General features: G+C 43.8%; 1 protein-coding gene across 2 annotated transcripts in view; it reads right to left on the bottom strand.

Moving 5' to 3' along the window:
* Positions 1-26053, bottom strand: part of rnf121 (ring finger protein 121) — a 125241-nt gene extending 99188 nt beyond the window's left edge. The window contains exons 1-2 of one of the 2 annotated variants that reach the window (XM_073044369.1): positions 25883-26053; positions 13595-13632 (exon numbers count right to left, since the gene is read on the bottom strand). In XM_073044369.1, the coding sequence (XP_072900470.1) occupies positions 13595-13632; positions 25883-25954 (110 nt within the window). In that variant the 5' untranslated portion in view covers positions 25955-26053. The remainder of the gene's footprint in view (positions 1-13594; positions 13633-25882) is intronic. The other variant, XM_073044370.1, reaches the window with a different exon arrangement.
* Positions 26054-26878: the final 825 nt, after the last annotated feature.

A 26878-nucleotide genomic window follows, 5' to 3' on the forward strand; every position in this document is an offset into this window, starting at 1 on the left:
TACATGCCCTCTTCTCATTACTACCATCACGGAGGAGGTAAAGGAGCCTGAAAACACACAACATTTTAGGAACAGTTTCTTTCTCTCTGCCATTAGATTTCTGACCGGTTCATGAACACATGAATACTACCTCACTCTTTTTTTATATTCAAGTCTTATTGTAACTCCGCCATGGACAGTTCCAAGCCAGGCTGTGAAAGGAGGATGGTTGTACATGGGGCTAGCAACCCCATCCCACAAAAACCCAGAGCTACAGAAACATCAACAGAACCTCCAAAAACCTCGTCCCTGGGAGAGGAAGGATCTTCACCTAGAAGACATATGAAGTTGTGGGGTGAAAGCGGAAGCCTCAGGGCCGATGAATCTTGTATCAGTCTATGGCTAAGGACTCTGGCAAGCTGCTGTTGGAGGCCTATTCCCCAGTAGGAGCGATGGGCTTCAGGAGTCTTATGGAAATTATTTTTTAATGTATTGCACTGAACTGCTTTCGCAAACAGATTTCATGACCTACAGTCACACATAAATTTACTTAAGAGGAAGTTAGATATGGCCCTTGTGGCTAAAGGGATCAGGGGGTATGGAGAGAAAGCAGGTACAGGGTTCTGAGTTGGATGATCAGCCATGATCATACTGAATGGCGGCGCAGGCTCGAAGGGCCGAATGGCCTACTCCTGCACCTATTTTCTATGTTTCTATAACTATACCGTATGTGCTGTGTGTGACTAGATGTACTGTGTTTTGTACCTTGGTCCCAGAGGGAGGAGGGGGGGAGAGGGAGGAGGAGACTGGGATGATCCTTTATTCACATCCAGAAGTTTAGAATCACACAGGAACAGGCCTTTTAGCCCACAATGTTGTACTGTATTAATTAAGCTAATGACTTCTAATTTAACTAATCTCCTCTGTCTGCACATGGTCCATATCCCTCTATTTCTTGCATTTTAATTTGCCCGATCAAAGAGCCTCTTAAATGTCACTTTCATACCTGCCTCCAGCACCAACTCTGGCAGTCATCCACCACTTTGCTTCAAAACTTCCTGGTGCACAAATCTCCTGATCTTTCCCTCTCGCCTTAACTGTACGCCCTCTAGTATTAGACACTTCAACCCTGGGAAAGAGACTCTGACTGTCTGTTCTTACCTATTCCTCTCATAAATTTTACACAGCACTTCTATCAGGTCTCCTCTCAGCCTCTGCTACTGCAGATAAAACAAACCATTTCTCCATCCACCTTGGGTCCAGGATGCCCTTTGATCTGGTAAACCTACACAGCACTCTCTCCAAAGTTTCCACGTTCTTTCTATAACGGAGCATCTAGAATTGATTGGGGAACTGCTTTGCTGAGTACCTTTCCTCTTTCTCTCAACTCCACCCCTCAACCTCCCCCTCCATCTGCCCATCATGCTTCACCCCCTCCTTGGTCCACCAGTCACTTACTGGCCTTGGTTTCACTCCATCACCTCTCCTCTTTATTCCAGCCATACTCCCTCTTTACTCAAACCGTCAACAATTACTCTCCCCACCAAATCCCCCACACCCACATTTTATATTGCTGTTCCAGATTACTGTCTCATTTTGTATCTCTGTGTCGGTTCTGTATCTCTCACTGTCCAATGCCATCTGACCTGCAAGTGCTTCCAGCATTTATTGTTCTTGTTATTTGTGGTGATAGAGGCACATTCTTAGATAGGATGATGATAAAAATTGGAAAGCTATGTGGGAGGGAAGGGTTAAGTTGATCTTGGAGCGGATTAAAAGGTCTGCACAACGTTGTGATGTAATATTCTACGTCTTCTCATTGCTGCAATTGCTTACGATGTGCAGGAGTCTGAAGACACAGTCAGTGATCCAAAAACAGCTTCTTCCCCTCTGGCACGAGATTTCTAAACTGTCTGTGAACCTATGAACACCAACTCATTATTCCTTATTTGGACTTTTTATGGCAACTTCGAAATTTTTATATCTTGCACCTGCACTTCTGCCACAAATCAGCAAATTTCACAACTTTACATGACTGCTATTGGCTTTGCTTGCCCCACTCTTTCGTTTCATTTGTGTAGTCTGGCTTGCAGGGCAAAGGCCAATGACCTCACTTCCATAGTTTTACTATCTCTCATCAGCGACACCATTTCATTGCATCAGAGAAATTCTTTTGACTTATTGATTTAGAGATACAATGTGGAACTGGCCCTTCTGGCCAGCTGAGCCACACTGCCCGATGACCCACCTGTTTAACCTTACAATTTACAATGACCAATTAACCTACTAACCAGCATGTCCTTGGATTGTGGGAGGAAACTGGAGCACCTGGAAGAAACCCTCGCACTCACAGGAAGTTCTTATAGAGGACACCAGAACTGAACTCCAAACTCTGACGCCCCGAGCTGTAATAATGTTGTGCTAATTGCTACACTATCATTATTCCACTCACTGCTTTCCACCACTTTTTCTCTAAGCTGCACTAAATTGTTTCTCAACATCTGAAATGTTACTCACTTCTCTTTCCACAAAAGCTACCTGACCTGCTGAGAGTTCATAGCATGTTCTGTTTCATTGACATTATCTCTTTAGTCTGCTCAATCTAATTCACTTGCCGTGCATCCTGACTTAGACCATAACAAATAGGAGAATTAAGGCATTTGACCCATTGCGTCTGCTCCATCATTTCAACACAGCTGATCCAATTTTCCTCTCAGACCCAATATCCTGCTTTCCACCTGTATCCCTTCATGCCCTGACCAATCAAGAATCTATCAACCTCTGTCTTAAATATAAATAAAGACTTGGCCTCCACAGCTGACTGTGACAAAGAATTCCAAAGATTCACAGCTCTCTGACTAAAATTCTTCCTCATCTTTGTTTTAAAAGGACACTCCTCTATTCTGAGACTGTAACCTCTGGTCTTAGACTCTCCCACCATTGGAAACATCTTCTCCACATCCACTCTATCAAGGCCTATCACTATTCAACACGTTTCAGTGAGGTCACCCCTCATTCTTCTGAATTCTAGTGAATACAGGCCCAAAGCATCAAACGCTCTTCATATGACAAGCCAATCAATCCTGGAATCATTTTTGAGAATCTCCTTTGAACCCTTTCCAGTTTCAGCACATCCTTTCTAAGGGGCCCAAAACTGCTCACAATACTCCAACTGAGGCCTCACCAGTGCTTTATAAAGTTTCAACTTTACATCTTGGCTTTTGAAATGAATGCTACAGTCTCAACCTGCAAATTAACCTCTAGGGAATCCTGCACAAGGACTCCCAAGTCCCACTGTGTCTCAGATTTTTGTATTTTCTCTCCACTTGGGAAATAGTCAACCCTTTCTACCGACGGGCATGACCATACATTTCCTGACACTATATTCCATCTGCCATTTCTTTGACCATTCCCCTAATCTAAGTCCTTCTGTAACCTACTTCCTCAAAACTACCTACCCCTCCACCTATCTTCATATTGTTTGCCAACTTTGCAACAAACCATCAATTCCACCTTTGAAATCACTGACAAATAACTTAGAAAGAACTGGACCCAACATAGACCCCTGTGGAACACCACGAGTCTCCAGCAGCCAACCAGAAAAGTCTCCCTTCATCCCACTCTTTGCCTCCTGCCAATCAGGCACTGTTTTATCCATGCCAGAATCTTTCCTTAATACCGAGAGGTAACTTGCAGCTACAGAGGACCCTGGTCAGACCCCACTTGGAGTACTGTGCTCAATTCTGGTTGCCTCACTACAGGAAGGATGTAGAAACTATAGAAAGTGTGCAGAGGAGATTTACAAGAATGTTGCCTGGATTGGGGAGCGTGCCTTATGAGAACAGATTGAGTAAACTTGGCCCTTTCTCCTTGGAGCGATGGAGGATGAGAGGTGACCTGATGGAGGTGTATAAGATAATGAGAGGCATTGATCGTGTGGATAGTCAGAGGCTTTTTCCCAGGGCTGAAATGGCTAGCATGAGAGGGCATAGTTTTAAGGTGCTTGGAAGTAGGTACAGAGGAGAAGTCAGGGGTAAGTTTTTTTTTTAAAACACAGAGAATGGGAGTGCATGGAATGGGTTGCCGGCGGCGGTGGAGGCGAAAACGATAGGGTCTTTTAAGAGACTCCTGGATGGATACATGGAGCTTAGAAAAATAGGGGCTATGGGTAAGCCTAGGTAGTTCTAAAGTAAGGACATGTTCTGCACAGCTTTGTGGACCGAAGGGCCTGTATTGTGCTGTAGGTTTTCTATGTTTCTATATCATGGGCTTATAGCTTTTTAAGCAGCCTCATGTGTGGCACCTTGTCAAAGGCCTTCTGAAAATCCAAGTACACATCAACTGATTCTTTTTCTATCCTGCTTGTTATTTCTTCAAATAATTTCAACAGATTTGTTGGCAAGATTTCCCCTTGAGGAAACTATGCTGACGATGGCCTATTTTATCATGTGCCTCCAAGTACCCTGAGACCTCATCCTTAATAATCACTCCTACATCTTCCCAACCATTGAGGTCAGAGTAACTGGCCTATAATTTCCTTTCTTATGCCTCCCTCCCTTTGAAGAGTGCAGTGACATTTGTAATTTTCCAGTGTTCTGGAACCATTCCCAAATCTATTATTCTTGAAAGGATCATTAACCAGTGCCTCTACGAAGTCTTTAGTCAGCCCTTTCAGAACTCTGGGGTGTACACCATCTGGACCAGGTGACTTACAGTGTCTATAAAAAATATTCAACCCCCTTGGAAGTTTTCATATTTTATTGTTTTTAACACTGAAACACAGCGGGTTTAATTTGGCTTTTTTGACACTGATCAACAGAAAAAGTCTCTTTGGTGTCAAAGATCTCTCCAAAGTGATCGAAATTAATTACAAATATAAAACAAAATAATTGATTGCTAAATATTCACCCCCTTCAAGTCAATATTTAGTAGATGCACCTTTGGCAACAAATACAGCCTCAAGTCTGTGTGGATAGGTCTCTTTCAACTTTGCACATCTGGACAGTGCAATTTTTCCCCATTCTTCTTTACAAAAATGCTCAAACTCTGTCAGATTGCATGGGGATTGTGAGTGAACAGCCCTTTTCAAGTTCAGCCATGAATTCTCTATTCGACTGAGGTCTGGACTCTGACTTGGCCACTCCAGGACATTAACTTTGTTGTTTTTAAGCCATTCTTGTGTAGCTTTGGTTTTATGCTTGGGGTCATTGTCTTGCTGGAAAACAAATTTCCCCTGAAATTGCAGCTCTCTTGCAGACTGCATCGGGTTTCCCTGTATTTTGCTGCATTCATTTTACTTTCTCCCTTCACAAGCCTTCCAGGGCCTGCTGCAGTGAAGCATCCCCACAGCATGATGCTGCCACCTCCATGTTTCATGGTAGGGGTGATGTGTTTTTGATGATGTGCAGTGTTTGGCTTATGCCAATCATACCGTTTATTCTGATGGCCAAAAAGCTCAATTTTGGTTTCATCAGATCATAGAACCTTCTTCCAGTTGACTTCAGAGTCTCCCACATGCCTTCCGGCAAACTCTAGCTGAGATTTCATGTGAGTTTTATTTCAGCAGTGCCTTTCTCTTTGCCACTCTCCCATAAAGCTGCAACTGGTGAAGCACCCGGGCAACAGTTGTATGCACAGTCTCTCAATCTCAGCCACTGAAGTTTCTAGTTCCCTTCTTGCACGGTCACTCAGCTTTTGAGGATGGCCTGCACTATATGCAGATTTACAGCTGTGCCATATTCATTCCATTTTTTGCTGATTGACTTCAAGTCAAGTCAAGTCAACTTTTATTGTCATTTCGACCATAACTGCTGGTACAGTGCATAGTAAAAATGAGACAGCGTTTTTCAGGACCATGGTTTACATGACACAGTACAAAAAACTAGACTGAACTACGTAATAAAAAATATAACACAGAGAAAGCTATACTACAGACCTACACTGGACTGCATAAAGTGCACAAAAACAGTGCAGACATTACAATAAATAATAAACAGGACAGTAGGGCAAGGTGTCAGTCCAGGCTTCGGGTATTCAGGAGTCTGATAGCTTGGGGGAAGAAACTGTTATATAGCCTGGTTGTAAGAGCCCGAATGCTTCGGAGCCTTTTCCCAGACGGCAGGAGGGAGAAGAGATTGTATGAGGGGTGCATGGAGTCCTTCATAATGCTGTTTCCTTTGCGGATGCAGCATGTAGTGTAAATGTCCGTGATGGCGGGAAGAGAGACCCCGATGATCTTCTCAGCTGACCTCACTATCCGCTGCAGGGTCTTGCGATCCGAGATGGTGCAATTTCCGAGCCAGGCACTGATGCAGTTGCTCAGGACGCTCTCAATACAACCCTTGTAGAATATGATGAGGATGGGGGGTGGGAGGTGGACTTTCCTCAGCCTTTGCAAAAAGTAGAGATGCTGCTGGGCTTTCTTTGTTATGGAGCTGGTGTTGAGGGACCAGGTGAGATTCTCCGTCAGGTGAACACCAAGAAATTTGGTGCTCTTTACGATCTCTACCGAGGAGCCGTCGATGTTCAGCGGGGAGTGGTCGCTCCGTGCCCTCCTGAAGTCAACAACCATCTCTTTTGTTTTGTTCACATTAAGAGACAGGTTGTTGGCTCTGCACCAGTCCATTAGCTGCTGCACCTCCTCTCTGTAAGCTGATTTGTCATTCTTGCTGATGAGACCCACCACGATGGTGTCATCGGCGAACTTAATGATGTGGTTCGAGCTGTGTGTTGCAGCACAGTCGTGGGTCAGCAGAGTGAACAGCAGTGGACTGAGCACGCAGCCCTGGGGAGCCCCCGTGCTCAGCGTGATGGTGTTGGAGATGCTGCTCCCAATCCGGACTGACTGAGATCTCCCAGTCAGGAAATCTAGGATCCAGTTGCAGAGGGAGGTGCTCAGGCCCAGATGGCTCAGCTTTCCAATCAGTTTCTGAGGGATGATTGTGTTGAATGCTGAACTAAAGTCTATGAACGGCATCCGAACGTATGTATCTTTTTTGTCCAGGTGGGTTAGGGCCAGGTGGAGGGTGGTGGCAATGTTATCATCTGTTGAGTGGTTGGGACAGTATGCAAACTGCAGGGCGTCCAGTGAGGGGGGCAGCAGGGTCTTGATATGCCTCATGACGAGCCTCTTGAAACTTAACTGTACTCCAAGAGATATTCAATGCCTTGAAAGTTTTCTGACTTGTGCTTTTCAATAATCTTTTCATGGAGTTGCTTGGAATGTTCTTTTGTCTTCATGGTGTAGTTTTTGCCAGGATACTGACTCACCAGCAGTTGGACCTTCCAGATACAGGTGTACTTTTACTACAATCAATTGAAATGCCTGGAATACACACAGCCCTCCAAAAATGATATTTTGACTAATTATGTGACTTCTAAAACCAATTAGCTACACCAGTGATGATTTGGTATGACATATTAAAGTGGGGTGAATAATTAGAAACATAGAAACACTACAGCACAATACAGGCCCTTCGGCCCACAATGTTGTGCTGAACATGTACTTACTTTAGAAATTACCTAGGGTTACTCATAGCCCTCTATTTTTTCTAAGCTCTGTGCATTTCTCCAGGAGTCTCTTAAAAGACCCTATCATATCTACTTCCACCACCATCGCCGGCAGCCCATTCCATGTCTTCAACACTCTCTGCCCCTGACATCTCCTCTGTACCTACTTCCAAGTACCTTAAAACTATGCCCTCTATTCTTATTTATTTATTTTTTAAAAATTTATTTATTTAAATTTTAATTTTTTTTTAAAAATTAAAAAACTATGCCCTCTCATGATAGCAATTTCAGCCCTGGGAAAAAAGCCTCTGACTATCCATATGATCGATGACTCTCACCATCTTACACACCTCTATCAGGTCACCTCTCATCCTCCGTCGCTCCAAGGACAAAAGGCTGAGTTTACTCAAGCTATTCTCATAAGGCATGCTCCCCAATCCAGGCAACATCCTTGTAAATCTCCTCTGCGCCCTTTCTATAGTTCCCACATCCTTCCTGTAGTGAGATGACCAGAACTGAGCACAATAATCCAAGTGGGGTCTGACCAGGGTCCTATATAGCTATAACGTTACCTCTCCGCTCTTTAAACTTAATCCCATGGTCGATGAAGGCCAATATACCGCATACCTTCTTAACCACAGAGTTAACCTGTGCAGCAGCTTTGAGTGTCCTATGGACACAGACCCCAAGATCCCTCTGATCCTCCATACTGCCAAGTGTTATCATTAATACTATATTCTGCCATCATATTTGACCTACCAAAATTAACCACCTCACACTTATCTGGGTTGAAATCCATCTGCCACTTCTCAGCCCAGTTTTGCATCCTTTCAATGTCCCACTGTAACTTTTGACAGCCATCCACACTAATCCACAACACCCCCAAATCTTTGTGTCATGAGCAAATTTACTAACCCATCCCTCCACTTCCTCATCCAGGCCATTTATAAAAATCACAAAGAGGAGGAGTCCCAGAACAGATCCCTGAGGATCTGGTCAGGGATCCCAATCCCTGAGTGATCAGTGACCACTGGTCACTGACCTCCATGCAGAATATGACCCGTCTACAACCACTCTTTGCCTTCTGTGGGCAAGCCAATTCTGGATCCACAAAGCAAAGCCCCTTGGATCCCATGCCTCCTTACTTTCTCAATAAGCCTTGCATGGGGTACCTTATCAAAAGCTTTGCTGAAATCCATATACACCACATCTACTGCCTTACCTTCATCAATGTGTTTAGTCACATCCTCAAAAAAATCAATCAGGCTCATAAGGCATGACCTGCCTTTGACAAAGCCATGCTGACTATTCTTAATCATATTATGCCTCTTCAAATGTTCATAAATCTTGCCTCTCAGGATCTTCTCCATCAACTTACCAACCACTGAACTAAGACTCACTGGTCTATAATTTCCTGGACTATCTCTACTCCCCTTCTTGAATAAGGGAACAACATCTCCAACCCTCCAGAACCTCTCCCGTCCCCATTGATGATGCAAAGATCATTGCCAGAGGCTCAGCAATCTCCTCCCTCGCCTCTCACTGTAGCCAGGGGTACATTTCATCCAGTCCCGGAGACTCATCCAACTTGATGCTTTCCAAAAGCTCCAGCACATCCCCTTTCTTAATGTCTATATGCTCAAGCTTTTCAGTCTGCTGTAAGTCATCCCTATAATCACCAAGATCCTTTTCTGTAATAAATACTGAAGCAAAGTATTCATTATGTACCTCTGCTACCTCCTCCAGTTCCATACGCACTTCTCCACTGTCACACTTGAATGTCTCACATCTTATCCTCTTGCTCTTCACATACTTGTAGAATGCCTTGGGGTTTTCCTTAATCCTGCTCGCCAAGACCTTCTCATGGCCCTTTCTGGCTCTCCTAATTTCATTCTTAAGCTCCTTCCTGCTAGCCTTATAATCTTCTAGATCTCTATCATTACCTGTTTTTTTGAAACTTTTTTAAGCTTTTCTTTTCTTCTTGACTAAATTTTCAAGTCTTTGTACACCACATTTCCTATACCCTACCATCCTTTTCCCTGTCTCTTTGGAACGTACCTATGCAGAACGCTACACAAATATCCCCTGAACATTTGCCACATTTCTGCTGTACATTTCCCTGAGAACATCTGTTCCCAATTTATGCTTCCAAGTTCCTGCCTGATAGCTTCACATTTCCCCTAACTCCAATTAAACACTTTCCTAACTTGTCTGTTCCTATCCCTCACCATTGCTATGGTAAAGGAGATAGAATTGTGATCACTATCTCCAAAATGTTCTCCCACTGAGAGACCTGACACCTGACCAGGTTCATTTCCCAATACCAGATCAAATACATCTTCTCCTCTTGTAGGTTTATCTACTTATTGCGTCAGGAAACCTTCCTGAACATACCTAATAAACTCTACCCCATCTAAACTCCTTGCTCTAGGGAGATGATAATCAATACTTGGGAAATTAAAATCTCCCATCACGACAGCCCTGTTATTATTACACCTTTCCAGAATCTGTCTCTCTATCTGCTGCTTGATGACCCTGTGGTGACATTGGGTGATCTAATAAAAACACCCAGTAGAGTTATTGACTCCTTCCTGTTTCTAACTTCCACCCACAGAGACTCAGTAGACAATCCCTCCATGACTTCATCCTCTTATGCAGCAGTGACACTATCTCTGATCAGCAGTGCCATGCTCCCACCTCTTTGGCCTCTCTCCCTGTCCTTTCTGAAACATCCAAAGCCTGGCACTCGAAGTAACCATTCCCACCCCTCAGCCATCCAAGTCTCTGTAATGGCCACAACATCACAGCTCCAAGTACTGATCCATGCTCTAAGCTCATCCACTTTGTTCATGATGCTTCTTGCATTAAAATAGACACATCTCAAACCATTGGTCTGAGTGTATCCCTTCTCTACCACCTGCCCATCCTCCCTCTCACACCATCTCCAAGCCAACCGTTCCTTTCTCAGCTTCTTCAGTTTGGTTCCCACTCCCCAGCAATTCTAGTTTAAACTCTCTCCAATAGCCTTAGCAAACCTCCCTGCCAGGATATTGGTTCTCCTCTGATTCAATTGCAACCTGTCCTTTTTGTACAGGTCAGACCTGCCCCAACAGAAGTCTCAATGATCCAAAAATCTGAATCCCTGCCCCGTGCTCCAATCCCTCAGCCACGTATTTATCCCACACCTCACTCTATTCCTATAGTCTCTGTCGCGTGGCACAGGCAGTAATCCCAAGATTACTACCTTTGAGGTCCTGCTTCTCAACTTCCTTCCTAACTCCCTGTAGTCTGTTTTCACAACCTCCTTCCTTTGCCTACCTATGTCATTGGTAGCAATATGTACCACGACCTCTGGCTATTCACCCTCCCACTTCAGGATTTGGTGGATGCGATCAGAAATATCCTGGACCCGGCACCAGGGAGGCAACCTACCATCTGCAATTCTTTCCCGCATCCACAGAATCACCTATCTGACACTCAAACTACAGAGTCTCCTATCACTGCTGCCTTTTTCCTTTCCCTACCCTTCTGAGCCACGGGGCAGACTCTGTGCCAGAGGTGCAGTCAGTGTTGCTTACCCCAGGTAGGCCGTCACCCCCAAGTACTCAAACAGGAGTACTCATTGTCAAGGGGTACAGCCACAGGAATACTCTCTAGTATCTGGCTCCCGCTCTTCCCTCTCCTAACTGTTACCCACTTATCTGTCTCCCGAGGCCCCGGTGTGACTACTTGCCTATAGCTCCTCTCTATCACTTCCTCATTTCCCCCGACCAGACGAAGATCATCGAGCTGCATCTCCAGTTCCCTAATCTGGTCCCTAAGGAAATGCAGCTCAATGCACCTGGCACAGATGTGGCCATCCGGGAGGCTGGGAGTTTCCCAGAATTTTCACATCTGACACCCAGTACAAAACTCTGGCCTCACAGACATACTTCCTGTTTCTATTCCTCACGGTAACTTCCTTCACCTAGACACATTATTGCTGAAGCCTGAATGAGCCAAAGCCTCAGATCACTCCGTCGATGACCGCTCTGCTAGGCAGTGTCTCCCTTTCATGCCTGAACCTTGCCTGCTATTTAACTCACGATTGGTGCTTCAGTTATAGCTGCTGATAGGCCATGTACAATGATCTAACGCACTAGAAGCTTCTTTTTTAAATAACCACAGCCGACCTGTGAGAAACCCCTCTTGGTAAAGCTCTATTGACGCCGCAGATAGGCCATATACAATTATGCAATCAATTACTTTCTGTTTTATACTTGTAATTAATTTAGATCACTTTATATTGATCTGTTTTCACTTCGACATGAAAGAGTCTTTTTCTGTCGATCAACGCCAAAAAAGCCAAATTAAACCCATCGCGATTCAATGTTGTAAAACAATAAAACACCAAAACTTCCAAAAAAGTGTGGGGGGGGGAGTAAACACTTTATGGGCACTGTATCTACCTTCAGGTCTTTCAGCTTCCCAAGAATCTCCTCTCTAATTATGGTAACTTTACATACATCACGCCCCTTATCACTTAAAACTTCCACCATTCTGCTAGTGTCTTCCACAGTGAAGAATGTTGCAAAAAAACTTCACCCACCTCAACCCTGAACTGATTCCACAACCTATGGGCTCACTTTTAAGACTCTACAATCATGTTCTCAGTATTATTTAGATACTTACTTCATTATTATTATTATTATTATAATTATTAGTTTGTCTTTTTTTGCTTATTGTTGGTCAGGTTTTTCTGTGTAACTTTGCATTGATTCTATTGTATCTCTTTGTTCCACTGTAAATGCCTGCAAGACAATGAATCTCAGGTAGTGTACTTCAATAATAAATTTACTTTGAACTTAGAATCAGTAAGTTCATGGCCATTCCAATATTGTAGTTTCACTTTGTTCGATGAATAATCTTAGCTTTATTTGATTTAGCAGCATCTCTATAAGTGAATTTAGACTCCTAGAAATTGAAACAGCTCACCTGCAGAAGAGGTTCACCAGGATGTTGCCTGGATTAAAGGGTATGAGCTATGAGAAGAGGCTGGAGAAAGTTGGATTGTTTTCTCTGGAGAGGCTGAAAGATCTGATAAGAGGTTTATAAGATTATGAGAGGCATAGATAGAGTTGACAGACAGCATCTTTTTATCAAGACTGAAATGTTTAATACCAAAGGGCATGCATTTAAGGTGAGAGGGGCTAATTTCAAAGGAGATGTGAGGAGCAAGTTTATTCCTGGAATGTGCTACATGAGGTAGGGGTAGAGGCAGATATATTAGGCACTGAGAAGAGATGTTTAGATAGGCACATGTATATGAGGTATATGGAAGGATATTATTAGAATCAATTGATTTTTATGTTTTAATAAGATATTAGATGAATTAATGCAAGTCTAAAATTGTCATTTTTACTGACAATTTGTGTTTCTAACAAACTTATATATTTTCACAATACTATGTGGTGTTTTGCTTCTACCTACTGGTGGAAAAGTGGTATAGCAGTTACATAAAAGTTTATCACCTTTTTCATTTGCTAAGTATTAGCACATGACCCACATGCGCTGACTATTGTCTTAATTGGTCCTTTTAATCTCAAGAATGTGGTGTTATCTGAAGAATAAAAGCACTAGCTTTTGCAAAGGCACCATCTTGTTCTTGTCCTTGGCATTGTCCTCTGTCTTTCCATTAGCTTCACGTGCTCTGCATCTGCTACTTTGTTTAAACTTTAAAATAAATAATCATGAAGCAACAAGTTTCCACTCATTATTGGACTTCAAAAGAATCTGGGGATCAGAAAAAAAATCACAGAGATCCCACAATATGGATATTGTGTAGGCATAACTTTAGTTGGCGACCTGAATATTAATTTATTTGATTCAGTTCAACACTCTGGGCCGAAGGGCCTGTTCTATGCTCGATCTTGATGGCCACTTTATCAAAGTCCTTCATAAATTTCAAAGACATTTTTTAACAACGAAAATTCTGAGTGATAGCTTAAAGGAAAGAGTTGATTCAATAATTTCTTCATCAGGTTCAGGTCTGGAATCATCCTTGTAAATTTCCTTAGCACCTTCTCCAGTGCCTCTATCCCCCTACCTTACTGTGCATGTGTCTCACCTCCATCTTTCTTCTGGTGACAAGCCTGTCAAGTCAATCTGAAAGAAAAGACAAAAGATCATTAGAGGCAAAGATTGCTTGGGTTAATCTGCATTCAGTTAAGGACACATACCAGTGGAAGGACTCAGCATAAAGTACAGGGATTGTGAGAACAAATCAAACAGACATATCAGGCAGCATTACAAACCATGGTCATTAATTATTCCCATCAGCTACCAGATGTGACTAAGGAGATTTCTATACAATTACAAGATAACTTCCCAAGACTTCCCATGTTTTACACCTTCTAACCACCCTATGTAATAATCAGTTTGAAGGAACCATGAACTTGGACCCCAAGATCCCTTTGCTCATCAACTCTGTTAAGGATCTTACCAGTAACAGTATACTAAGTCAATGTTTGACATACCAAAGTACAACACCTCATATTTGCAGGGTTAAACTCCATCAGACATTTCTCTGACTACTTCTGCAACTGGGCTAAGCCCCACTGGGTCCTTTGCCAGTCTTCCACACTGTCCACACCACCAATCTTTCTATTGTTTGCAAACTTGTGAATCCACACATTTTTATCCAGGTCACATACATGCATCAAAACCAGCACAGATCCCAGTATGGGCTCTTGTGGAACACTACAGACCCTCTGTCAGAATAAGTCCCATTGACCACTATCTTCTGTGGGCAAGCTAGTTCTGAATCCAATTGGCCAATTCACCATGGACCTCATGGATCTTAATCTTCTGGATGAGCCTCCTATGAGAGACTTAGCCAAACGTCTTGAAATCCATGCAGACAACATCCACAACTTTAAAATCATCACCCAATAACCTTCAGTAAGATCATGGATAATCTATTATCTCAGAGCCATTTTCCTGCACTAATCCCTTATCACTGAGTCTTAATATCCAGAAATGTATTCAATCTTGAATATATTTGACAATTGAACTGGAAGAGCTTTCTACTCATCTGTTATCAGTCTTTATATATAGCTTTTCATGAATTCCATTTTATTTCTTTATCTTTCTGTAAAGGCCTGCAAGAAAATGAGCCTCAAGGTAGTTTATTGTAACACATAATCTCTTACAATCTTATTATGAGTTAATTAGATAACACATTTTATCAAGTCAATATACAATGGCCAAAGCCTGAAAGGCCTGTCCTGTCTTTGCATCACAAGATTATCCATGAATGTGTGCCTGCATAGGAGGGAGGAACTGGACCGTTTTGCTGTTGTGGCTTTGTTTGTTTGTGTGTTCTTTGTTGCTCTGCCGAGCACCGTGAGCTCGCAATGTTGGTGCCGGAATGTGTGGCGACGCTTGCAGGCTGCCCCCAGAACATCCTTTAGGTTGCGTTGGTTGTTAATGCAAATAACACATTTCACTGTACAAGAAATTCTGCAGATGCTGAAAATCCAGAGCAGCACACTCAAAATGCTGGAGGAACTCAGCAGGTCAGCCAGTGTCTATAGAGGGGAATAAACAATTAACATTTCGGGCCTGATGAAGGGTATCACCCAAAATGCCAACTGTTATTTCCTCACCATGGCTGCTGCCTGACCTGCTGAGTTCCTCCAGCATTTTGTGCAATTTGTTGTATGTTTCCATGTACATGTGATAAAGAAATGAATCTGAACACGTAGACTTTAACAAGGTTTACTTTGACTACTTTATTATGACTTATTCAATAGATTTCTGTATGTTAGAAGAATCAAGAGAGTTGCAATTCACATAGCTGGCCAATGTACAAATGCTAAATTAAACTGGAAATTACGTTTTGGAATACGAGTCTTAAATTATGGAACATTCAAATGAGCATTCCATTAAAGAACTTAGTTCACAGTGAGATGACCTTTCAGAAATCAGATGACGGCAGGGGGTGGGGGGATGAAGTTGTTCCTGATTCATTGACTATGTGCCTTTAGGCTGCTTTTGCACCTCCTTCCTGAAGGTAGCAATCAGAACAAGGCATGTCCTGGATACGACAGAGGTCAGTGCTCATGATAGACCACTCCCTGCAGCTTACTTCGATCCTATGCAGTAGCCCCGTCCCCTGCCAGACAGCGATACAGTCAGTCAGAATGGTCTCCGCAGTACACCTGTAGAAATCTGAGTGGTTTTGGTGACATACCAAATCTTCTCAGACCCCAAATGAAACACAGCCTCTGCCATACCTTCTTTGTGGCTGCATCAATATGTCGGGTCCAGGTTAGATCCTCAGAGATATTTTCACCCAGCAGGAACTGGAAATTGCTCACTTTCTCCACTTCTCATAACCTAACAAATAGGAGTACCACTCAGCACCATCTTCCCTCATATCTACTGATTCCTCTAGTATTGAGAATATACTCAGCGGCCATTTTATCAGGTACATCTGCTCTTACTCAAATATCTAATTAACCAATCATGTGGCAGCATAAGAGCAAAAAGTGACATCTTTGACGATGTAACACACCATGAACACACCAAGCACTTGATGGCAAGAGTTGTCTAACAGGTATTGCTGACTAGCACTTGTGTTGTTAGAGTGCTTTAGCTTTGTTTTCTGATTTTAACAGGAAACGTCTTGTGATGTCACACAGAAGTACTTCTATGAGTCACAATTACTTAATTGTTCACCACCCTAACTTGGGGAGCAAGGGTTTCTGCTGTTCTCTTAGCTTTTTGCCAGTACATGGACAGACAGATGAAAGCTCATCTACAAACACTCAGTAGCCACTTTATTAGGATCACCTGTACACCTACTTGATATTGCTAATATCTAATCAGCCAGTCATGTGGCAGCAACTCAATGCATAAAAGCATGCAGACATAGTCAAGAGGTTCAGTTGTTGTTCAGACCAAACATCAGAATGGGGAAGAAATATGATCGAAGTGGCTTTGACTGTGGAATAATTGTTGGTGCCAGACAGGGTGGTTTGAGTATCTCAAACTGCAGATCTGCGATTTTCACGCTCAACAGTCTCTAGAGTTTACAGAGAATAGTGTGAAAACCAGTTAGTGGTAGTTCAGTGGGTGAATATTCCTTGTTAATGGGAGGTCAGAGTATAGCCAGACTGGTCCAAGCTAACAGGAAGGTAATAACAACTCAATAAACCATGCATTACAACAGCAGTGTGCAGAAAAACATCTCCAAATGCACAACACATCAAACCTTTAAGTGGATTGACTATACAGCAGAAGACCAAACCAGGTTCCACTCCTGTACTTAATAAAGTGGCCACTGAGTGCATAGTCACTTGGTTTGAATAAACTCAATGTCTGAGCTCCCTCTGGAGTAGAGAGCACCACAGATTTATCAGTCGGAATGGTAGATCATCTAGAATTTTTTTTGTTTTGTTGAAGCATAAAGAATTCTTACAGAACTTGAGGGTAGATACGGTGTTTCTGGAATCAGGCATCAGTGACAAAATAATGGGCCAGCTTTAACAATGGACAGTGGGCGGGAATTGAACCCCGATCTCTGGCGCAGTAAAGCGTTTCACTATCCGCTACATTACCAATGCCATCTACAATTAATTGCTTGGGATGCTCTTTCAGACTCAGAAAGAGTTAACAACTTCCAATATATAGTTCTGTCTGTTTTTAAGAGGGTACGTTGGTGGCACAGTAGTGTAGTGGTTAGCACAATAGCTCTACAGCTCCAGCATTCTCTGATCGGGGTTCGAATCTCACCGCTGCCTATTGTACACTCTCCCCGTTACTGTGTGTTTCCTCCCACATTCTAATAACTTATTGTCACCAGAATTAATAACACATTCTAATAACACATTGTCGCCAGAAGCATGGTGACACTTGCAGGCTGCCCCCCCCAGCACATCCTTGGACTGTGTGGCTGTTGATGAAAACGACACATTTCACTGTACGATTCCATGTACAGGTTACTAGTAAAGTTCTAATCTTTAATTCAAGCATCGTTGGTCAGGATCTAGGCCAACAACACCCCAGTACAGTAGGATGCACTACATGCAAGTGATGACATTCTAGTCACATTATTGTCCAATGGCAAACCTTTCACAACATTATTCGAACAGAGAGTGCAGCATGTCCTAGGCAAAGAGTCCAAACGAGCCATAAATAAACAAACCAGTTACTTAAATTCTATTAATGGCACCAGACTGAAAATTACTGGCATTCTGCTTACAAAGCAACAATCACTGTTTATACAGACAGGCCTTTCCAGCCAACGAGCCACACCATCCAGCAAGCCACCAATTTAACAGCAGCCCAACCAGAGGACAATTTACAATGACAAATTAACCTACTAACTGGTACATCTTTAGACTGTGGAAGGAAACCAAAGTATTCCACGTGGAGGACGTACAAACTCCTCACAGAGAAAGCCAGGATGAAACCCTGAACTCCGATGCCCTGAGTTGTAATAGCATTGTGCTGATTGTGTTTGTCACACGTAGATTGATAACAGTGAAATGTGCTGTTTTGTGTCAAGGACCAACACATTCCGGGGATGTGCTGGGGGACAGCCCACAAGTGTCGTCATGCTTCCAGCGCCAACATACCATGCCCACAACTCACTAACCCACAAGTTGTGTGTATTGAATTACTAACCTGTGTATCTTTAAAATTAAATTAGGTTTATTTGTCACAGGTACATCAAAACATAGTGAAATGTGTCGTTTTCTGTCAACGATCAACACAGACTGAGGATGCGCTGGGCAGCCCATAAGTGTTATCATGCTTCCAGCGCCAACACAGCATGCCCAAAACTCACAAACCCCAACCCACACATCTTTGGAATGTGGGAGGAAACTGGAGCACCCAGAGGGAAAGGCACACAGTCACGAGAACATACCAACTTCTGACAGTCAGCGATGGGAATCGAACCCCGATTGCTGATACCGTAAAGTGCAGTGCTAGCCACTACCACTACCACGCTATCCACAATTAATTGCTTTGGATGTCCTTTTGGACCACAAGACAAAGTTGACTTAGGGGGCATGTTGGTGGCAAGTTAGCAATAACCTACAGTGCCCATGATTACCGATCAGGGTTCAATCAATTACAACCGCACTCCCCCCACCACACATACGTCCCTCAAAATAGCTAAAAACTAGGCCCTTTTGTACCAGACATTCCCCCCCCCCCAAAAAAAAGATGTCACCAGCAAACAACGATTCCACTGGCGACATCGTCCAGATAGCAAAAGTTTCCAATTATTCCACGTTTTCTATGTCTTCTGCTTGTTCTTTTGGTCTAGTCTGTGTTATGGGGATTGTTGCAGCCTGTGACGCACAGTTTGATCAAAGGATCCGGTGCTGTGTTGTGTCCGGAGAGCTGCCTCACGGAGATGGAAGATGGGGACGGTGGGCAAAGAGGTCCAAAAACATGAGGTGACTCGTGGAAAAGAGGCACGGGGTCATGAATGACTCCATCTCAAAGCGGCGAGGAAGACTGAAGCATCGAGGTGAATGAGGAGGGGGTCAGCAAATGCTCAGCATGGACTGTTGCATTTGGGCCTAGGTGGGCAGCATTCGGCCCTTGATCAATAGCATCAGGACCCGGGTGGGCAGTCACTCTTTATGTAAAGGACTCTTTACGCAGCTGTTCTCCTCGTATGCAGATGAGAAGACGTTTCCCATATCCTGAAATGTATGTGAGTATTGAACTGCACTTTATATTGGTGTTTTTTCTTGTGGTCAATTGGCAGATGGGTGATCTGTTAATTTTTTGTGTGTCAGATGGGCAGATGGGGGTTTGGTGCTACTGTTACTGTTCTTTTCTTAAGTGGGGGTGGGGGTCGGAGATAGTTGATTGTTTTTTGCTGTGGGTGGAGGTTGGTGATTTTTCTTTTTCATGCCAGCGGTGAGCGTCGGGGGGGGGGGGGGGGGGTTGGCGATGTATTTTCTGTCATCAACACCCATGGCCTTTCGGTATTTAATCGCCATCTGGAGTAGACAAATTTCGAAATTGTATTAAACATGCATACTTTGGCAATAAAATGAACCTTTCACTATCTACTCATCATCTTATAAGGATATAAAGGATGTAAAGCTAAGGCTTTACAAGGCATTGGTCAGGCTGCAACTGGAATATTGAGAGCTGTTTTGGTCCATTTTTCTAAGAAAGAATGTACTGGCATTCGACTGGGTATAGAGGAGGTTCACGATAATATATTTATTTAGACATACAGAATGGAACAGGCCCTCTAGCCTTTCAAGCCGTGCTGCTCAGCAACCCACCTATTTAACCCTGGCCTAATCACAGGACAATTACAACGACCAAGTAACTTACTAGCTGGTACATCTGGTGTGAGGAAACCCATGGGCACATGGGAAAGAACATACAAACATGCTTGGAGAGGACATCAGAATGAAACTCCAAACTCCTACACTCTAAGCTGTAACAGTGTGGCACCCAAATTATCCTAGGAATGAAAGGGTTAATGGATTAAGAATGCTTGATGGCTCTAGGCCTGTACTTGCTGGAGTTTAGAATGAGGGGGAACCTTATTGAAACCTATCACATATGAAAGACCTAGATAGAGTGGGCGTGGAGAGGATGTTTCCAATAGTGGGAGAGTCCAGGACCAGAGGGCACAGCCTCAGAATACAAAGACACCTCTTTAGAACAGAGAGGAGGAAGAATTTCTTTAGACAGAGGATGGTGAATTTGTGGAAGTTATTGCCACAGACAGGTGTGTAGGGTCAACCTATCCTCCCGGTATATTTAAAATGAAGGGTGATAGATTGTTCATTAGTAATTCATCAAATGCTACTGGGCAAAAAGCAGGAGAATGGGGTTGAGAGGAATAATAAATCACCTATGACAAAATGGTGGAGCAGACCCAACAGGCCCAAACAGCATAATTCTGCTCCTGTGTCTTATACAGCTCTATCAAGTCTTCTCTCATCCTCCCTCACTCCAAAAAGCCCCAGCTTGCTCATCATATCCTCATGTTACACATTCTCTAATGCAGGCAGCATCCTCTGCAACCCCTCTACAGCTTCCACATTCCACATCTTGAACACTTTCATTAAATAACCCCTAGCAATTCATGTGTTACTCCAGATTATGTATTTAAGCTTTTGTATGCAATTATATTTATTGTGTTCTTTATCCTTTCGTGTGTTTTTGGGCTGCATCGGATCCAGAGTAACAATTATGTTATTCTCCTTTACACCTGTGCACTGGAAATGACATTAAACAATCTTCAGGCTCCACCATCTGCTGGCTCTCATGTCTCCAACAGTATTATATTTGTGTTCAGTCAGTGGCCTGGGATAATTGATAAGCATATGGGTGGTTGGAGTTATTAGTTAGCCATGATCTCATTGAAGGAAGGGTATAAATAGTTTCCACCTCCTATCGATGCTATAGTAATCCTGATTGGTGATTTGCACTCCTGCTTCAGGCAAGCTGCTCGTCCACATAATTGCATGTACAATCTTCTTCACCATAGTTGTCGCTGGGTCTTAAGGATATGGATTTTAATTTTTCTGTGGGCTGAAACTTATTATCTAGATTAAGATTGTCATGAGCTGTTGAAGGATTCTAAAGAGCTGGGAAGAGAGTACCTTCAATCAAACAGATGCACCAAGTCTTAGTCTACTGTAATGCATAAACACAAGAGTTTATGTAGATGCTGGAAATCCAGAACAACACACATAAAATGCTGGCGGAGCTCAGCAGGTCAGGTAGCATCTACAGAGGTGGATAAACGGTTGATGTTTCGGGCTGAGATCCTTGATCAGGACCTAATGCACGTTAGCAGACTTGAATTCAAGAGCAGCAGGGTAAGACCATAATTGAAGTATAATGTTTAGTCCTGGTCACCTCATTTATAGAAAGCTTCTACAACTTGAGAGAGAGCAGATTTACCAGGAGCCTGGATTGGAGAGATTTACCAGGACCTGATAGAGGTGTACAAGATGATGAGAGGCATTGATAGTGTGGGTAGTCAGAGGCTTTTTCCCCAGGGCTGAAATGGTTGCCACAAGAGAACTGGGGAGTAGGTAAAGAGGAGATGTCAGGGGTAAGTTTTTTACTTGGAGAGTGGTGAGTGCGTGAAATGGGCTGCCGGCAACGGTGGTGGAGGGGGATACGATAGGGTCTTTTAAGAGACATTTAGATAGGTACATGGAGCTTAGAAAAATAGAGGGCTATGGGTAAGCCTAGTAATTTCTAAGGGGTAGGGATAAATTCCCCTTTAAGTTAACATTCAATGTATTTTAGTAAACTATTTAAGAACTTTTTAAAAGCTATTTATTAATGTTTTTTTTGAGAGGGTGATTTTAGATGCATATCATATTTATACTGAGTTAAGTATTGTACGTAATTAGTTTTGCTACAATAAGTGTATGGGACACTGGAAAAAAATGTTGAATTTCCCCAGGGGATGAATAAAGTATCTACCTATCTAAATTCGGCACAACTTTGTGGGCCAAAGGGCCTGTATTGTGCTGTAGGTTTTCTATGTTTCTATCACCCTGCCTGGATTGGAGGGATTTACCAGGACCCTGCCCAGATTGGAGAGCATGTCTTATGAGGATAGGCTGAGCAAGCTAGTGCTTTGCTTTTTGGAGTGAAGGAGGATGAGAGGAGACTTGATTGAGTTACACAAGATGTTAAGACGCATTTATAGAGTGGAAAGAGACCTTTCTCCCCCAGGGTGGAAATGGCCAATACAAGAGTGCATAATTTTAAGGTGATTGGAGAGAAGTATAGGAGGAATGTCAGAGGTAGGTTTTCTTTTTAAATGCACACAGAGGGAGTGGTGGGTGTGTGGAACATGCTGCCAGGGGTGGTGGTATAGGTAGATCCATTAGGGACATTTAACAGACTTTTACATAGGCATATATGGATGATAGAAAAATAAAGGGCTATGTGAGAAGGAAGGGTTAGATTGATCTCGGACTAGTTTAAAAGCTCAGCACAACATTGTGGGCCAAAGGACCTGTAATATGCTATAATTTCTATGCACCAAGGTACAGTGGAAAAACTTTTGTATGCAATCCAGTGAAATCATTTCATCACAACAGTGCACTGAGGCAGTACAAGGGAAACACATCAACAGAATGCAGAATATGTTATTGTTACAGAGAAAGTACATTGTGGTACCATGGCATGCTCTGGCCTTCATGTGTGGCATAACTGTTTCTACAGACAGGAGAAGGGGCAAAGGCAGGTTACTGCTCTGGGTAATGGGGCTCATCAGCCATGGTTGGCAGCTCATCTAACAGAAGGAAAACTGATGCATTGTCCATGGTTGATGCGGGCCTCAATGGCTGATCAAAAAAAGTGACATCTTTGATTACGGAAGGCCCTCAGCATTGCACTTGAGGGCAATTGTTGTCTAACAGGTATCGCTGTCTAGTTAATTGTATTGTTATAGTGGTTTAGCCTGTGTGCTGAATTTAGCTGGAAACACCTTGTGATGTCACACATAGACAGACTTAATTGTTCACAGCCCTTAACCTGGGAGGTAACATTTTCTTGTTCTCTTAGCATTTTGCCAGTACATGGATAGACAGACCAACACCTGTACCCCTGCTTGTTAATGCAAATATCTAATCAGCAAATCATATGGCAGCAACTCAATGCATAAAAGCATGCAGACATGGTCAAGAGGTTCAGTTGTCGCCCAGACAAATCACCAGAACGGGGAAGAAACTTGAACTACGTGACATTGATCGTGGAATGATTGTTGGTGCCAGAAGGGATGCTTTGAGTATCTCAGAAACTGCTGATCTCCTGGGATTTTTCACGCAGCCATCTCCAGAGATTGGTGCAAAAAACAAAAAATCGTCGAGTGAGCAGTAGTGCAGTGAGTGAAAACACCTTGTTATAATAAGGCAGACAAAGGCTGCACATATTAAACAGAAAACAATGGAGAGAAGAGCTGACAGGTGCAGTTCTTGAGATTCACCACCCTCTGGCTGAAGAAATTCCTCTTCATCTCTGTCACAAGAGTCAAGTGCACTGAGACATAGGAGCAGAATTAGGCTGTTCGGCTCATCAAGTGTGTTCCGCCATTCCATCATGGGTGATTGATTATTCCTCTCAACCTCATTTTCATGCCTTCTCCCCATACTAATCAAGAACCTATCAAACTCCGCTTTAAATATACCCAATGACTTGGCCTCTACAGCCAGCTGTGGCAATGAATTCCCTAGATTCACCACCCTCTGGCTAAAGAAATTCCTCTTCATCTAATCTCCAAATGGACGTCGCTGTATTCCAAGCGTCCGGTCCTTGACTCTCCCGCTATAGGAAACATCTTCTCTACATCCATTCTTTAGGTTACAGTGAGATCTGCCCCTTGTTCTTTTAAACTCCAGCTAGTACAGGCCCAGAGCCATCAAATAATCCTCATTCATTTACCCTTTCAGTCCCAGAATCTTTCTCGTGAACCTTTCTGATGCCAGTACATCCTTTCTTACAATAAGTGGCCTAAAACTGCTTACAGTACTCCAAGTTCAGTCTGACCAATGGCTTAAAAAGCCTCAGGATCCATGCCAATCATTAAGAACCAGTCCACACTAATCTCATTTACCAGCACTTGATGTTTACCAGCTTTAGTGACTGAAATGATCTAGATATTTAACGGCTGTGAGTCACTTGCCTCCACCACCACAGGCAATGCATTCCAAATCTTATCATGCTTTGGGGGGGGGGGGGGGGAGCCAATCCACTCTAAACCCCTTACCCTTAATCTAGCTTCAAACACTTTATTTTAGAAAAGCACAGTAGAGGAAATTGGATTAAAAAGCAGTTAGATGGAATTGCAATGGCAATTTTGATGAAAAGTTAGCAGATGCAACTGATCAAAAGCAACACGTGCACACACACAAAATGCTGGAGGAACTCAGCAGTGTCTGATGTTGCCTGACCTGCTGAGTCCCTCCTGTATTCTGTAGATTCTTCTGTTGTGAGTTATTTGCCTCCACCACCACCACCCCAGACAGTACACTCCTTCCCAATCTTGTCTTCCTTTGGATGGCAAAAAATACCTCTCTCCATTATTCTTAATCTAACATCAATTTTATAACAGCAAGACAGAGGGAATTGGATTTAAAAGATAGAATGACACAGATTTAAACAACAGTCATCAGTTGACTGGAGGTCACAGATTAGAAAACTACAGCACAGAAACAGGTCCTTCAGTCCAGCTAGTCCACGGTAAACTGTCATTCTGCCAAGTCGCATCGACCTGTACCAGGACCATAGCCTTCCATACCAGTCCCATCCATGTACTCATCCAAATTTCTCTTAAATGTCAAAATCAATTCCACATCCATCACTTACGCTGACAGCTCGTTCCACACTCACGCCTCCCCTCGAGTGAAGAAATTTCCTCTCAGGTTCCCCTTAACCATTTCACCTTCCACCCTTAACCCATTTAGTTCTAATTTCATCCAACCTCAGTGGAAAAAGCCTGTGTGTATTCACCCAATCTATACTCAATTGTGTATAATTCTATCAAATTTCCTCTCATTCTCCAAAACTCCAGAGAATAATGTCCTGTCCTATTTAACCTTTCCCTGTACCTCATGTCCTCAAGTCCTGAGCAGATTGCTCTCTCACAGGGCTCTGCAGAAAACCCGCTCTGTTGCTAACTGAATGTAAAAGTGAGGCTGCTCCTGACGAAATGGGGTGGAAAATGAGAGGTCATTGATGTCCCTTTCTGCACACAATTATGGTTAGGAATTTTTGGTGTAAGGGAACGAGAACTGTTCAAGGATATAGACAAGTTCCCTCACTGCCGGCGGCGGGGGCGAGGCGTGCACCAGGATCAGGTACACAAAGGCGATGGGACTTGGATTGGGACTAAGGTGATCAACGGCGGAGAATGGGACCGGTAGCGGGCAGGGATACGGAGCCTCAGCAGTTCGGACGGAACCGGCGTCCAGCAGACATTGGGCGGGGGACCGGGAAACCTCGATGGCCGAACCAGCTCGAGTACCAGAATACGGTGGGAAGCAGACACCTCACGGTGATAGGCGGGCACGGAAGCAGAATTCGGGGCGCCGTGAAGGACGGAAAGGGTATGGGATTAGGCGGGAAGGAGACTGGGACATGGTGTCGGGCGGGGAGACGGGATCTAGGAGCCCATGGCAACGAGGAGGGTCTGGAACTGAGGAGGACAGGGATCGGGACCGGGACCCGGTGGCGGGCGCAACCGGATCGGGGCGGGGACGAGATGCCAGGTTGGCCCTGTGTTCTCATTTGAAACCGACCATGGACTACGTGGCCTGTCTGAGTCCAGGAAGGAACTGGGGACCCGTCGGAAGGCGAGAGCGGCTCACGAAGCGTATGACAGTGCTGCGCTCACCGGCTCCTCCTCCATCTCATGTCTGTGATCTCCGTGGGGCCCGGGCCCATCTACTTCCAACACCGCCGCCATCTTTAGCCTGGTAACCAAGAACAGCACATCCTGTTGGCCGAGAAATTCCGGCCAATGAGCTCTAGAGATGCTTTAATGTGGGTCGAGTGCCTTTTGGCCACATGAGCATATGGCTCTCGTGGCGTTTAGCGGTCCCGCCCACTCTGTGACAACGGGGTCACGTGCGCTCCCTGATTCGCGGGGACAGGGGCAGGATCCGGGTTGTTACCGCTTGTGAGAGTATTCGCAGGTCAGAGTGCGTATGACGGGGTAAGAAACATGGAGAATAAACGTGCTTGTCCAATCTACAGCGGTGTCCGAGTCACATCAATTCTACATGGTGTCAGAAGAAATCGCGGGAAAAAAAAAGGAAGAGAAGAGACGTAAAAGATGTCACAGTTACAGCCACCGCCAAGTTTAAGCCTACGAGGTAATCTTGCTGAGAACTGGAAAGTATGGATCCAGCAGTGTGAGCTGTTTGGCACCGCTAGCGGCGTAGCTGAAAAGACGGAGAAAGTGCTACGTTTCTGCTTGTGGCGGGGGAAGGGGCAATAAAGGTTTGCAACACGTTCGTCTTGCAAGATGATGAGCGAGATAAAATTGAAGTGTTGAAGAAAAAGTTTCAAGATTACTGCGAACCGAGAAAAAACCTACCGTACATCCGACACATGTTTTTCACGAGGGCTCAAGGGCCAACAGAGACTATAGACGCCTATGTAACAGATTTGAAGAACAAGGCAAAAGACTGTGAGTTCGGACAACTGTATGATTCTTTAATACGTGACAGGATTGTATGCGGCATACAAGATGATCAAGTGAGAGGCAGGCTATTGAGAGAGGCGGAGCTTACATTAGAAAAGGCGATTGATGTTTGCCGTGCCAGCGAGATCACGTCAAGTCAGGTTAAAGTGCCCAATGAAGAGATTGAAGTGCACAAGATAAAAA

This window comes from Hemitrygon akajei, chromosome 4 (genome assembly GCF_048418815.1).
Source record: "Hemitrygon akajei chromosome 4, sHemAka1.3, whole genome shotgun sequence".
Taxonomy (NCBI): Eukaryota; Metazoa; Chordata; class Chondrichthyes; order Myliobatiformes; family Dasyatidae; genus Hemitrygon; species Hemitrygon akajei.